This window comes from Zalophus californianus, chromosome 1, assembly GCF_009762305.2.
Source record: "Zalophus californianus isolate mZalCal1 chromosome 1, mZalCal1.pri.v2, whole genome shotgun sequence".
Taxonomy (NCBI): Eukaryota; Metazoa; Chordata; class Mammalia; order Carnivora; family Otariidae; genus Zalophus; species Zalophus californianus.
Window position 1 is genome coordinate 66,178,532 of NC_045595.1, and position 14,657 is coordinate 66,193,188.

Below are 14,657 nucleotides of genomic sequence, written 5' to 3' on the forward strand. Positions count from 1 at the left end.
CAGCCCAGATGCCCAGCACTAGAATAAAGATGTTCTGATCTCTTCGTACAGTAGACCATTGCTCCACAATAAAAGAAAACGGCTGCTATTATACTCTGCATGGATGAATGTCACAGGTGTTATGTTGAGTGAAGCTCTAGAACAGGTAAACCTGATATATAGTGATAGAAACACAGTAGTGGCTGCCTGTAGGAGAGCATTGACTTGAAAGGGTAGGAGGGAACCTTCTAGTTTGGGGTCTGTACTTTATATTCACTCTGGGTGGTGATCTCATGGCTGTGTACATGTGGACACTTTCACTGAGTTCTACACTTCGGATGTATGCACTTGACTGTATGAAAATTATATCTCAAAAAGAAAAAAACAGATATATTTAGCATAATACCTATTTTAAAGAGGACCCTCAAAAAACACTCTTTCCTGCCCCGATGTTTTTGTGAACCTCACTTTTTGTGAGATGAGCCATTTCAGCATGAGAAGACTGACCGATATAATTTCTTTCCTGGGAGGTTATGTTTCAAGAATAGCTGGGTCCTCACTGTCCAGACAAGGGCTGCTTGAAACCCTTTTTCCTCGGATGGATCTTTTTCTCCCCTGCCCTCTCTCATCCTGTCCTTGGTTAATGCCCATCCCTTACAGGCTATGCGGTGACAGCCGGCTCCTTCTCTCGCCCATCCACCACCGATGTGGTAGGAGGTGCCCCCCAGGACGAAGGCATCGGGAAGGTGAGGAGAAAAGTCTGTGGAATAGCACGGGGTCAGACACCAGGGGCGGGCTTGCTGCCCCTGGTGTAGAGGTTGGTCATTGATTTGATCTGAACATTCTCCTGGGTGGCTGGTGGGTAAATGATGAAGTAATGAGGAGTCTCCCGTCAGCCTCCTCCCAGCTGCTTTTGAGAGTGTACCTTGAAAGCTTAATCAGGGAGTGAATGCTACTCCCAGACCTCTCCATTCTCTGCACGTTCTCTGTGTTCAGCAGCTGACTCTGTGTGAGATTGTTAAGACTGACCCTTGGCATCATGGCATCCTCCAAAGGAATGGTGTTCAGCACTAGCCAGCTTTAAATTCTCCACTCTGCCAAGCCCTTCCCAATTTTGACTTTGACTTAATAGAGCCAGGTCTAGTCCCAGGTATCTTTAGGACTTTATTTATTTATCTTGGGGCCTAGAGTGTCATGTTTATTTCCCCAGTGTTTTAGAGTCAAGACTGGTTCAGTCCAACGGCTGAACTGGGGACATGTAGGTCAGTTTTCCTAAAGGATGTGCCCAGAGTATAGCAAATACCCTATGGATCTAGGGCTTTCTGGTCCCTTTAGGAATTGTGGCCTCTATGGGGCCGAGAGTATGAAGAACTATGCTTGCTGTTTCTTTAGCTCCAGGGTACGGGAAATCTAGATTGGGTAGGTGTGCTTGAATCAGGAACCTGCATTTTTAACTCCATAGGTTCTCTGATAGAAAACTCTGAACAAGGGAATGATCTCTGGACCCGAGCCCATGGGGTGGACCTTGGATAGAGTATGGCCATATCTCCAGGGGCTCAGCGAAGTGGGGTCTGGATTTTAGAGAGGCCTAGTTGAGCCCAAACCACTGTTCACTGGAGCCTTGAGCCAGCATGTCAGTGTGGCCAGCTGACTGGACTTGACTGGTACATCATGAGGGTCATTTCCCTGGATCCTCCTGGGCAGGAGTTAGGAGCCTCAACTCTCGTTTCTGGAACTTGTGCCTCCCGCCCTGCTAATGCTGGTGCGAGGGAGAAAGGATCTCGGGGAATGAAACCAGATAAAAACGCAGGGCACTGAGCTGGGGGAGGCGTGCAGATGAACTCTGATAACGTTAGGAAAGAGGTGGGTCCTTCAGGGTCACATGAATTCCTCTACATGGTAGAGGGAAGAAGCACCGAGAGCTGTCCCCACGCTGATAATGTCGTCCAGGAAAGAAGCTGCGTGCGTGTGACCAGGCTTCTCTGTAGCGTTGGTAACAGTGTCTGCCTCCCAGCTCACGGCCGTGCAGACGCCTCAGTACTTCCTTTTCTCACCAGCTACACAAACTTTGATCTGATTGCATTGTGTTCTCTGCAGATGCTTGTGATAGTCTTAAGACAGCCAGGTCTTAGGATGAGAATGGTATAACGGATAGAACCAGGCAGAGAATACTGGATTCAGCTAACCACAAAGAACCTGAAAATGCTTCTTTCAGTTGGATCATGTGAGAGGTGCTGGGGAAACTGGTCGTAGTTGACAGAGTTGCCGACTGTCCCATTCCCAGGGACCCTAGACTAGACCTCAGGCCTGAAGGGTTATTCTTTTCTGGTGTCAGGGCACAAATACATTCTCACTAGGGTGGCGGCTTTTTACCCCACGGGAGGGTTCCCTACCCTGGTTCTCATGGGACGCTATTCCTATAAGATGCAACTTGGAAAAGAACTTCCGTAGTCCTGTCATTTGGGAAGTTCTACATCAGTGATCCTCTTTGTGGTACAGATGCATGGTGCCTCGGGATTGAAGGACACTGTTTTTTTGCAGAGTTGGTAAAGTCCTGGGAACTTCACCAGCCAGCTTAAGTACACCTGCTGTGTGCCTGATTGGCCTTAATTTAAGTAGGACTCTCAGGAGGATGCTGGTCAGTATCTTTGGTCATGGCCTCTATCTTAACTAGATCTTTTTTTCCTTCCATAGGTTTATATTTTTAGAGCTGATCGAAGATCAGGCACCTTAATTAAGATTTTTCAGGCATCAGGTAAAAAGGTGAGATTCTGGGTACTGGTGTCTTTTTGCTTGTCAGATGTCATCCTGTGGGAATCGGTTCACTCTTTAGAAAATCAGTGTAGAGGCCCTACCTGTGCCCTTAGTTTGTATGGCAGCCCTGCATGCAGTTGTCTTAACCTCCCCAGCATTGTGTGTAACCTGTGGATTGTGGAATTCATGCTCACAGGTAGCAAGATGAGTTTGGACACAACCAAGTTCCATCACAGAGTTCAAAAAGGATTTCCATAGTTCAGATAGTCATCAGAATTACGACTTGCTGTGTGTCTGCCTTTCTCTACCTCTTTGACCTTCCGTCCGCCTCTCTCTCATACCTACACATCGACACCCCAGAGAGATCAGACACAGTTAAGTATGGTAGCAAACCCACGACATCTAACTGAGTAGGCGTGCAGGCAAATGGCTCTCACTATCCCTGCGTCTCTGGCCCGGTGCTGCCCCTCCTCCTCTCATCCTGAGCCCCCCATTCAAGAACCTTGAAATAGAAATAGCTTGGGATGGCTGCCTTGGAATTAGTCCCGGGCAAGATTTATCTGCGTGCATTGTCTTGTCTTCGTCCTGGCCCTAATTGCTCTCTCCGTTTCCATTAGGCTGCGCCGTAGTCTGAGATGAAGGTAGGTAGAGAGTCCCTGGATTAATAAGCCACATTTTTAATGGGCTTGTTAGTCCTGCACACCTTAGCGTGGCTCAGACCAGCAGGACCCTTTAGGGAGATTGGCTGCTCTCTGGGGACACACATTTGGGCTGGGGGGCCAGGGGATAATTTGGAGGCTTGCCTTGGTGTGGAGGCCTTAGGGAGCTCTGGGAAGAAGCACAGGACTCTGGGACTTGGGAGGGAGATTCCAGGAGATGGGAGAATGTGGAAGGTGGTTTTACCTACCATCACCCTAAGAAAAGAGGGGAAAACAGTTGTTTTCTTTGTGGGCGGGCCACGTGCCCCAGTTCAGGTCCTGACGGGGGTTAGACCTGCTCTACAAAAGCCTGGCACCATTATACACTGTTCTGATGGTGCATATTCTCATTTCCCCAAATTCCACTCATAAGTAGAATTTTTTTTTCAATTTTAACAACCTTAATGTGTGTACTTAGTAGAGAATTTTCATAATCTTTTCAATAAAAAAAAAAATGCATCACCAAATCAGTTTTGCGAAGTTTTCCCTGAGAACAGCTCTGCATTCCCCTGGGAACTGCACTGGCCTGTGTTGTTTTAACATTTCCAAAACCCCAAAGCAGCCACACTGGAAAAGGTCTGTGAGCAATTCTACAAAAAAGGTTTTCCAAGCACCCCTGACAGTTAGACAAGAAATAACACAGCGCCATTCGTGATAGAGCCCCAGGGCAAGGAGGGTGTGAATGCTCTTAAACCTAACATTTTAGGTCTTTCTTACAAAAAAAATAATAAACAGGTGAGTATGTCTACTCTGGGAAACCCAGACCCCCACCCCCTCCCCTTCAAACATACCTGGGCTTGACAGCACAAAATGAGAGGAGTCTCCCCCCCCGCCCCGCAGCTTTATTGAGATATAACTGACATATAGCATTGGGTGAGCTTAAGGTGTTCAATGTGATGATTTGGTCCATGCATATATGGTGGACTCACATCCATCACCTCGTGTAACTACTGTTTAAAGACTCTGAAGTGATGTGTAGAGAAGGAGCACACCTGTCGCTCAGTTTTCAGAGTTTCTTTATATTCACTTCCACCTGTGTCTCCTCACCTGCTGCCTTTATCTGCACCCCTCCCCCGCCCCCCGCCCAGCTGCCTGTGCCCAGGGCAGGCCCAGTTAATGCCGGTCATCCTGGTGTAATTAACAGCCTATAATTGTGCCCCCTCCTTCTCAAAAACCTCCCAGGGCATATGACAATTTACACAGCCACTCATCTGTGACAGGTCACAGTCAAGTTTGGGGCAACAGATGTAAGAGGGGGCATCTGGGTGGCTCTCTGGTTAAGCGTCTGCCTTCGGCTCAGGTCATGATCTCCAGGTCCTGGGATCGAGCCCCATGTCGGTCTCCCAGCTCGGCAGGGAGTCTGCTTCTTCCTCTCCCTCTGCCTCTCCCCCTGCTTCCCTGCTTGTGCTCTCTCTGTCTCTCTCTCTCTCTCTCAAATGAATAAAATCTTAAAAAAAAAGAGTGGGTGGAGGGAGAAGTAAACATTTGAAAAGCCACTTGAGCACACTTCCCGCGGATTTCAGGACGTGGAGTCCCAGGACAGACTGGCTTGCGTGTCTGCTTGAATGTCCTTGTGAGGTGTTGGGGCTTCCTGGGAGAGGACTGGAGGGCCAGGTGTTTCACCCACCAGCTCCATGACCATGCCACTTCCTCACTTTGCACCATCCTAGCTAGAGTCATTCCTTATGTCACTCACTCTTGCCCTCCTGTGTCTCTGGCTGGGAGCTTTACTCCCATCATCAGTGCTCTGATTTTAAAAAAGACCATTACTTTCTATATACATCTTACTCTGCTTTTTGCAAGAAGAAATGGGAAATTCTAGCCTCTCTGACTTCTCCATTATTTCAAAGGGAAAGGACATGACCCCAGGCTTTCAAAGGATGCCTGTAGCTTTACCCCTATGTCTGGAGCCACACACATAGGGAAGGGTTCTGACTCAGTCGACCACTGGTCTACTTCTGCTTTTGTTTGGCCAGAATTTGTTCAGGTAGTCCTGTCTTCTGGCCTTACCATAAGAAAAACAAAACAACAAAACTCCAAAGTTCCAGTTTTTAGTGGTTGACATCCTTCATATAGTACATCTAAGAAATCATCAATATGTGCACAATCCAGATGTTAATATAGTCACAGGTCCCTGCATTTCCAGGCTGATGGGTGAACTCTGATCAAGGAGCACCCTCTGCCCCCACGCACACACAAAGCATGTCATTGCCACATATAGGAGTTTTATTGCGTTAATGGGGTATCTGAAGTGTTTGTATGTCAAAACTTAGGAAACTTGATGTTCAGGGATTTCTGATTGAACACCAATGAAGATGCCAAGTTAAATAGCCCATTGGACTGAAACAAATAGTTCCCCTGGGGCTCAGTCAGAGAGAACAGCCAGCAACTTTGGTCCTTGGGGCCTTGTGTGGGTCTCACCAGCTTGTTTGTTTGTTTGTTTTACTGAAGTCCAGATAGATCGGCAAGGCCACTGAATTAGTGACTGGCACCTTGGTCTCTGCTGTGAATCCAAGTGTTGCCTACACCCTTCTCCTTTGGGAATGGGTGTTGGCAGGGCGGGGTGGGTTGAGCACAAGTGGCGTGTGACTGGGGAGGGGCTCCTGTCCCCGGGTTCACTGCAGGAAGTGGACCGGAGTGCCCTCCACTGCTCTCACACTCCCTGGGGCAGCTGCCAGCAAACTCCAGCTCCGAAAGAAAATGCTTGTTCCCATCAGCAGAACCACAGCCCTTTTATCTGAAACATTTATATTAAAAGAATGGTCTTTTTTTTTTTTTTTCCTTTCCAACAGAGGTTGCGAACTGGCAGGCTTTGGAAAGGATGCAGCCCATAGAACTTTTTGTTTGGCCTGCCTGGTGTTTGTTTCTTCTTTTTTATTATAAACGAGTTGCCCTGCATTTTAGAAAGAGGCACCTCAAATAAAATTTTAGATTTTGGCTTCTCTTGAAAAATGGGAAGGTTGGTCTTCTCTGGGTCAGCCTCCCTCAGGGCAGCAGTTGACTGCCGCTGGGTAGGAGCGGCTCTGGTAGCTGGCCGTGTGGGCCCCAGTTTGCCACAGGCCCTACCACTCCCTATTGCCTGTTAGACACTGAAGCCAGGTGTCACTTGCCACCTGTGAGCATACTTGCAGTGTTACTTGTTTTTTCTTATACCTCTTCTATCCCCTGCCTGGATCCCATTGGCATTTGGGTTTGAGACCCCTGGTTTACGAAAATAGGCATTGGATTAAGCTCAGATTCAAGAAGAGCCAGTGGAACCTGGCTGTGCTCCCTTATCCGTTACATAGTCTTAGGAGCTCTACCTTCTCCTGTCACTTGAGTTCAGGCCTTCCTGGTTGGCTTTGGCTCTGCTCGGGCCCGGGAGAGGGTAATCTATTTCCTCATGTAGCGTTTCTTTTCATGCTTGCCTTGTGTTATGAAATATCATATTCCTACTTGGTTAGCACTGTCAAATGTCTGTTATAGGAGGCTCTTTTACTATGGTTGTAACCTGTTTTGTAACTCTGGCTTGCATTTTTAAAAACCGTACCTTATTCTCCTGGGATTGGTCCACTTGTTTTCCCCTTGGTAGGACTCCAAGGAGGGAGACTCTGAGCTAGTTAGCTTCGGTCTCACGTGGACGGGGGCCCAGCATCGCTGCTGGGAGCCAGGGAAGTCAGGCATTTCACCACTGGCCCAGGCCTTCTGGCTTATGGGGCAGCATAGCCATCATAACCTCTGAGGGACTTGGGGGCAAGAGTTTCTAAAGCAGTGGGCTAGAGGAAAGCGAGGGCCTCCTGTGTGAGGGCAGACACTGAACGCTTTGTTGCAACTCGACTTGGTTGCAGATGGGCTCTTACTTCGGCTCCTCCTTATGTGCAGTTGACCTGAACGCGGACGGCCTCTCTGACCTGCTGGTGGGGGCCCCCATGTTCTCTGAGATCAGGGATGAGGGGCAGGTCACTGTCTACATCAACAGAGGAAATGTGAGTACACTGCTGGGCACCAGGTGGATGGGTGTGGGAGAGGGACATCTGTCCAGCGAGGAGTGACTGAACACCCCGCTGGGCCATGCACTGGGCCCCGTGGCCCAGAGGAGGTGAAAAGACTTGCCTCCTACCTTCAGAAACCTCAATATTCCATTAATGGAAAGCCGGACATGGTGTTATCACTGCAGACATACAGGGATTGAGAAAAATCATAGTGTGTTTGATTTTGAGTGTTTATTCTGTACCTGAAACTATTCCTCCTGTTTTCTATAACTGATTTCCATGTAATGTGCACAGAGTATCAGGGGTCTCCATTTTTCAGATAAAAAACGAGGCCCGCAGCACACAGCTAGAAGCGGTGGGCTAGGATTTGAACCCAGGCCAGCTGGCTCCCTGGAAGTATGTGCACACAAGCCCAGGGCAGCCGAGCAACCTCCTGGAGGGCACAGTGGCTGGGGAGAATCTTGAAGGAGTAGGAGCTAGGCAGACGGACAGGGGTGGGTTGGGAGCTGGGCAAGTGGGCTGGGGGTTGGGTGGGGGCCAGTGCAGTGGCCAAGGGCTGTGATCATGATGTCCTTTACCCTGCAGAACCATGGAAGGGGTGTGATGGTGTCAGAAAGATGCTTCTGCCTCTCTGCAGCCGAGTAGAGGGCTGGGGGGACAGGGACGGGATCAACGCATCAGTGGGGCAGGAGACCGATGAGAAAGCACAATCTTTTCAGCATCTAGAATTAAGAATGTCCAACAAGAGAGTTAAATGCATCAATTTTGTCACCAAACATAAGAAAATGCTTGTAAGGTAATCAGTGAAAAGCAGGATAAAAACTGCCTATACAAAGAACTTTTAAAAATATATAAAATATGTAGAGAATGTTCATAACAGATCTTTGTGGGTGGAAAGGCTTGGGTAGATTTTTAATTTTATCTTTATCCAAAGAGCAAGAGTGCAATACTTTCTAGTTAAAAAAAAAAAAAAAGTGTACTTTTAAGCAGGGACGAAGACGCTAGTTATCCTAGTTGGATGACTCATTCATTTGGAGGGTTGGAGGGGGCGGTGGTGTTTAACTATAGGTGGGCAGATGTCACAAAGAAAGGAAGCTATTTGAAGAGAAATCAGGGAATGTTAGAGCCTTGGGCTTTCTTGTATGCTTGCAAACTCTTTGAGAAAGTGGATCTAAAACCTGGGAACAAACGTACCTCCTGGGACCTGTTGCAGTTATGTCTGGCACTTGCATCCCCATTGACATTCCAGGAAGAGGGCCAGGCAGGTGTGGGGAGAAATGAGATAGTCATTATGGAGATGAGAACAGCAGCATTCAGTGGCTGCCGGCTACTATATTTGTAAGAGAATGAAACATTCGTGTAGGTATGAACTTGTCAGGTAGTAAGGAGACCAGTGCAATAGCTCGACAGTGTGTCTAAATCAGGGTGTGGAATCTTGGAGCAGGAGAATTCCCCCAGACACATTGTGCCCACACACTCCAACCTCCAACCAGCGTATCTTAATGCCATGTGGCTACCCTGAGTACCTGGATGTTATATCTTTTGGGCCTTACCCTGTCTGATTGATGATGATGAAGTGGTGTAGAGGAGTGGAAACATGGTGACTTTGGAGACAGATGGACCTGGACCTTGGTTTTTTTCACTTACTAGCCTGTGTGATGTGGACAAATAGCTTAAAATTAGTGGCTCAGTTTCCTCATCTGTAAAATGGGGAGAATCATAAAGTCCAATCTAAAGCCAGACACTCCCTTGGATGGCTTGTGGGTGTGCACTGGGTCCCGAGTACCTCTTCACTGGGGCAGGTTTTGACATTCTTATGCCTCAAAATCTCAGATTGTGTTTTAATACTCTGATACTGACATGTCAGTGATTTGAGGTAGAGTGGGTATCCTCAGATGGCTTTTACTTCCACCATACACCATTGACCCCCTCCCTCTGTTGGGTGGTGTTTGCTCAAGAAATCCAAATCTGAGCCCCACGATAACGGGCACAGGTGTGCGTGTCCCCACCCCTTCCCTGGCCAAGAACCCTGGTGTTGGGTTTTCTGAACCATGACTCTGTCAAGATTACTGATTACATGCACCTTGCAAAGCAGCTTTATAAACTTGTATTAAATGGGACAGGAAAGAAAAAGTAGAAATATGTATGCCCACGTAAAACACCTTTGGGGAACAAAAGGTAAGGGCAGCTGAGAGGATTTTGTGGCGACAGGTATGTAGGTAGGTAGGTTTGTGGAGTGTCAGGACAAGGGAGAGGTGGAGTCATTGGCCAACCTGAGAATCCTCTTCCCTCTAAAAGGCATCTCAGGCTGTGGGAGACCCTCCTGCTGCACAGGTGAAAGGGACTCATTTTGCCACCAGGAGAGAGAAGCTTGGGTGCCCGTGATTCTGCCCAGGTCTTTCCTGTCTATGGGTGTGCTCCCGGGGTGGCATTCGGAGCTTTGGTTTTATTGGGGGTTGTTTTGGTTCTGGTTTTGTTTTGTTTTCCATTTTTTCCTCCATCCTGTTTCCCAGGGAGCCCTCGAGGAGCAGCTGGCCCTGAGTGGTGATGGCGCCTACAATGCACACTTTGGGGAGAGCATCGCCAGCCTGGGTGACCTTGATGATGATGGGTTCCCAGGTCAGTGAGCCCTCACCGCCCTCTGGCTTCGCTCTGGCACAAGGTGCTCCTGGATCTGCCTCCTGCTTGGAAGGCCCCTGCAGGGAGGGGTGCCCTTAGAGAAGATGTTCTCCGTGCAGACACTCAGGGCCGGGCTCTGAGCCCACTGCACTTCTGCTTCCACGTGGTACCTTCTCAGCAGCCCCGAGGTCATGGCTGTGTGTCTGCCGTGCGAGGGAACCTAGGGCTGGGCCACTGGGGCTTCTTGTTGCAGATGTGTTTGAACGGGCTTCTTCGTGTCTGAGCCTCTAAGGCTCTACCACGTGGTTAGTACAGTGAGTGAGGAGGGACTTAGACAGTCTCAGCCTTGAGAGGGACAGCAAGGAGATGGACTTGAATATGCCCCTGCTGAGAGGGTAGGGCTGTGGGTACCTGATGCCAAGTTCCATCTGGACTGCAGATTCCTTCCCAGCCTCTTGGCTCCTCACTCTGGTCTGTTCAGTGCCGCCTCCACTTACTGTATACGCAGCAGACGGACATCAGGACCTGTGGGAGCCACGTCACTAGGGGGACAGCTGAGGTGGAGGACAGGCTGGGGGGCAGCTCTTGCCTCAGGCCAGACATCCAGGCTCCTTTGATACCCCTCACACCCCTGGCCGGAGAGGATCCCGGCTTGAGGTCGTGTGAGAACGTGCCCCTCACCCTTGACCTCACTTCTGCAAACACATGACTTTTGTTAGAAGCAAAGGGAATAAAGTCAGGAAGATCTCAGCTTTGTCCCAGGGGCTGTCAGTTTGTGAGGGTAATGATGTTTTTTTGGGAAGTGAATGCCATTTTATTTAAGTCCCTTCTCCAGGAACAGAGTCGTCTTTCTCAGTTATGCAATAACCATAGTTGATGGAATTCCCCTGAGAGAAATTCGGGTGGATGGTTTATATTTGCATTTCTTTTATTGGATGGGTCAATGATTTTTTTCTGTGAGGATGAGGTAGGAAGTCTTCTGGAACCTAAACCCTTCTCAGCTTCAGTAATTTTCTTTCTACCCCCCAGCCCTTTTTTTTCCCTGCTAAGAGAGTGTGTGTCTAGCTTAATGCCTGAACAACCAACGACCAAGAAATTTCTGGTATGGAGGGACCCAGCTGATGGCAGGAATTAGGAAAACTCCTTATATTACTCCATATGGATCTCTAACCCATAGCTGTTTTTCTCCCCTCAGATGTGGCCATTGGCGCACCCAAGGAGGACGACTTCTCCGGGGCCGTCTATATCTATCATGGCGACTCTGGCGGGATCATCCCTCAGTACTCAATGGTAATTGCAGTGAGAATGACATGGTAACTGTCCATACATTCATCTGACAAACACATAGGGAACCTTTAGTCTGTACCACACCCTGGAGTACAGAGGAAAACACAACATGGTCTCTAAGTTCAACCTTCCTGCTCTCCAGTGAAAGAGACCATTGCTCACTGTCAGGGAAGCATTCTGTCTGTGGAAGATTATATCCCCACCCTTACCCACATTCAGAGTTATTTCTTGAAGAAGAAGAGGTTTTCTATTTTAGTTGCTCCTTTGTCAACCATCTGTGCAGGGCAAAGGAATATGTTGTAAAATATAATTTAGAGAGACAACGGTTCGTGGAGGAGGGGCCTGAAAGTTGCCACAGCGCTGGTTGTTGTAATTGGTGTTGCAGTGAGGAGCTGGTCAAAGCTCTGGCCTTGAGCTCCAGACTTGGGAACGTGGAAGTGGTGAGTTTTGTTTTTTGCTGTATCAGCTTGGTGTTTAATCTTGCTGATGGTCTCAAGCCCAGCCCATGGGAAAAAAGGAAGTCACTCTCTTGACAGAGGCATCGTCAGGCTATTTGTGGATGTCTCTGTCTGGAGTGGCGCAGGCCTGACCCAGTGAGTGGGTCAGGACAGAAAGGGACTCAACACAAGTTGAGAAATTTCCAGTCAGCAAATATTGATCTGTTGAGCGCTTCTTATGTGCTTATCACTTCCTACTCATGCTTCTATTTCTCATCACAAAGAAGCTGGCCTCATATCTTGATTATCTCTAAGGAAACAGAACTCTCAACTGAATCGTGTTCTTGTGAAATGTTCTAGAAGTGTTCTCTAAAATGAAGTATTAGGAAAGTGTCCAAATCTGTTCATGTATTGAAGTCTCTAGGTAAGAAAGAGACTTTACAAGTGGATTTTAAGAGCCAATACATAAATGTAAGTTCAATTCATGCATTCATAATTATTGTTCTTGCAGCAGATACAAGTGAACTGATTAGAGGTTGAGGGTTGGTTAGTGGCCAGCTTCCTGCGCCCTCTCTGCTGGGGCCAGCCCAGCTCAGTGACTCCCTTGCGAGGCAGAGGGCAGAGAGGGGGGACCACTCTGCCCTCTTTTCTTTAGTCCTTTGTCCTACTGCTGTGAGATGGTGACTTTATTATACACCTTGTCTTTATGAGGTGCCTCCTGCCGGGGAAGGGGACTCAGCTTGCCCAAGGTCTCTGACTAGTAAGTGGCAGTATGGCCCCTAAAACTTTCCCCTTCTGACTCCCAACCTTTTATTGTAACCACGCCCTCAACTCCACATTGGAGGAAGGAACACCTAGGGAAGCTCAGCTGGAAAACTTAGAAATATGGAAACTTATTTTGCTCTGAAGCCCACATACTCCAAGGGGCATGGGTCTACCGGGACCATCTTCTTCTCATTAGAAATGAATAATGGTGACAGTAAGCTCTTAGGTGACTCAGCCGATGTGGCAGGAGGAAGAGGGCTTTGGGCACAGGTTGGGGGCCACATCCACATCAGGAGGGCTGCTGTGGTCTGAGGGACCCTCTTCACGATGTGACAAGCGGGAAGTCATCCACGGAGGCCGGTCCTCCGGCAGCTGCCGGGGTCACTTTCCACGCATCCTCCTGGAAGCTTGTTCCCGGACCTTGGAAGCGAATCACACAGAGGGCAACCTGTCAGAGACCCCTGCTTCCCCTCCTCCTGCGGCCCTCCAGTGTTTTGTTTTGTTGCTGGGTGGAATCCCCGCAGATAACTGCAGTACAAATTTTGTGGTTAGCATGGAGTGTCTTTAGTAGGAAGCAGGGATCAGCAGCTGGATGCGTCCTGCCTCCGTCAGCATGCCGGCGGGCTCGTCAGCTTTGACAAAGAGAAGTGGTTTAGGGCACTTAAAAAAAAAAAAAAAGAAAGAAACAACTATGCTTATACTTTTCCAAGCTGCTAATATGTATATGATAAGGTCAGTGATTTAAAAGGAAAAAAATAATCCTTTAATGACAGATTCTTCAGGGCTGGGGTCTGGACAGAGCGGGCATTGTGCGGGTGAACCAGAGGAAGAAATCAGAAACAGCTCTGGGCAAAGGAGTTGCTTTTCTTTGGCCCAGACTGGTATTATTTCTGCCGGCTAAATTGTGAGATCAGGGCTGAAGTTCGTCCACATTACTCTTTAACTCATTCCTCTTTCTTGAGTTCATCATCAAAAGTGTTGATTTTAAGATCCTTGTGTGCTTTTCTCCATTTGAGAACCCCCTGGGCATGTCATGGCGGCCCCTGTGATCTTTCTCCTGCCGTAAGGACACTGCCTGTAAACCTGGGCAAGTGGAGTTTTTCCAAGGCTCCTGGTTTTCATTTGGGGTTATTAGCACTGAGCAGACTTATCTTCCTGGCTTTATGGCCTAATGGCCTGCAGATGTCTGTGGGATAACTTAAGCCTGCATCGCCACCCCCAAATGGACCACCCCTTCACTCTTCCCCCTTGTCCCAGGCACAGCAGAGCTTAGAAATGCCTCAAAATGGGGCTTTTAAGAAATAGACATACATACATGTTTGTTTAGACAGAGCCATGTGGGATGTGGAGCTCTGCCTGTTAGCAAGAAACATTTCTTTAGCATTTGCTACGGTGCTCTGATTCGTACTATGAGGCTTGCACATTTCCTGATGGATGGCTTAACTGAAGATGGCAAGTGGAAGGTTATTTGCAGTGATGGGCTCCTGGGAGGTGCTGGGGGTGAGGGGTTGGTCCCTGGTGTCTCCATCTGTAGATCCTATGGAAACTCCCTCTCCCCACACTCATGACTTCTCTGCAGGATGACTCAGTATGGAAAAGGATGCAGAAAGAAAATCCAAAGTGAGCCCCTGCCTATCTGTAAACCTGGTTCTGATAGGGATTGTGCTGTACAAACAAAGCATTTTTCTTATCATCCACAGTGAGGGTATTGGGAGGTAAGCCTCCCCAAAGAGACTGTAAAAACAAAGGGAAGAAGGAGCAGGTCAGATCCCTGGGACTTTTCAGATTCAGGAAGTTTGATATCTTTTGAGGAACTGTGCTACACAGATGTTGATGAAGGATGAAGGCTGCGTGTACAGTAAATAGTCCTGAACCAAGGCAGTGTGTGTTAATATAGATTGAACTTCATGACAAATAAAAGAACAGATGCCCCTTGGTGGTAGAGCTGTGAACTCTAACTGGTTGATTGGGGAGGAGGGTGGCTTCAGCTGATTTTTTTTTTTTTTTTTTTAGGATTTCCTACAGATTATAGAAGGTTCAGGACCATGCAGCTCCAGGTTTACTAGATAGGCCAGTCTCATCCTGTCTGTGAAGCTCTGGAGCCCTATGAGATCTTCTGGTCAGCTTGACTGAGAGGCGGTTTCCAT

General features: G+C 48.2%; 1 protein-coding gene across 1 annotated transcript in view; it reads left to right on the forward strand.

Moving 5' to 3' along the window:
• Positions 1–14,657, forward strand: part of ITGA9 (integrin subunit alpha 9) — a 337,384-nt gene that overhangs the window by 50,054 nt on the left and 272,673 nt on the right. The window contains 5 exon segments of the mRNA XM_027583039.2: positions 640–725; positions 2,674–2,742; positions 7,259–7,396; positions 9,916–10,021; positions 11,217–11,311. Of these exon segments, the coding sequence (XP_027438840.2) occupies positions 640–725; positions 2,674–2,742; positions 7,259–7,396; positions 9,916–10,021; positions 11,217–11,311 (494 nt within the window).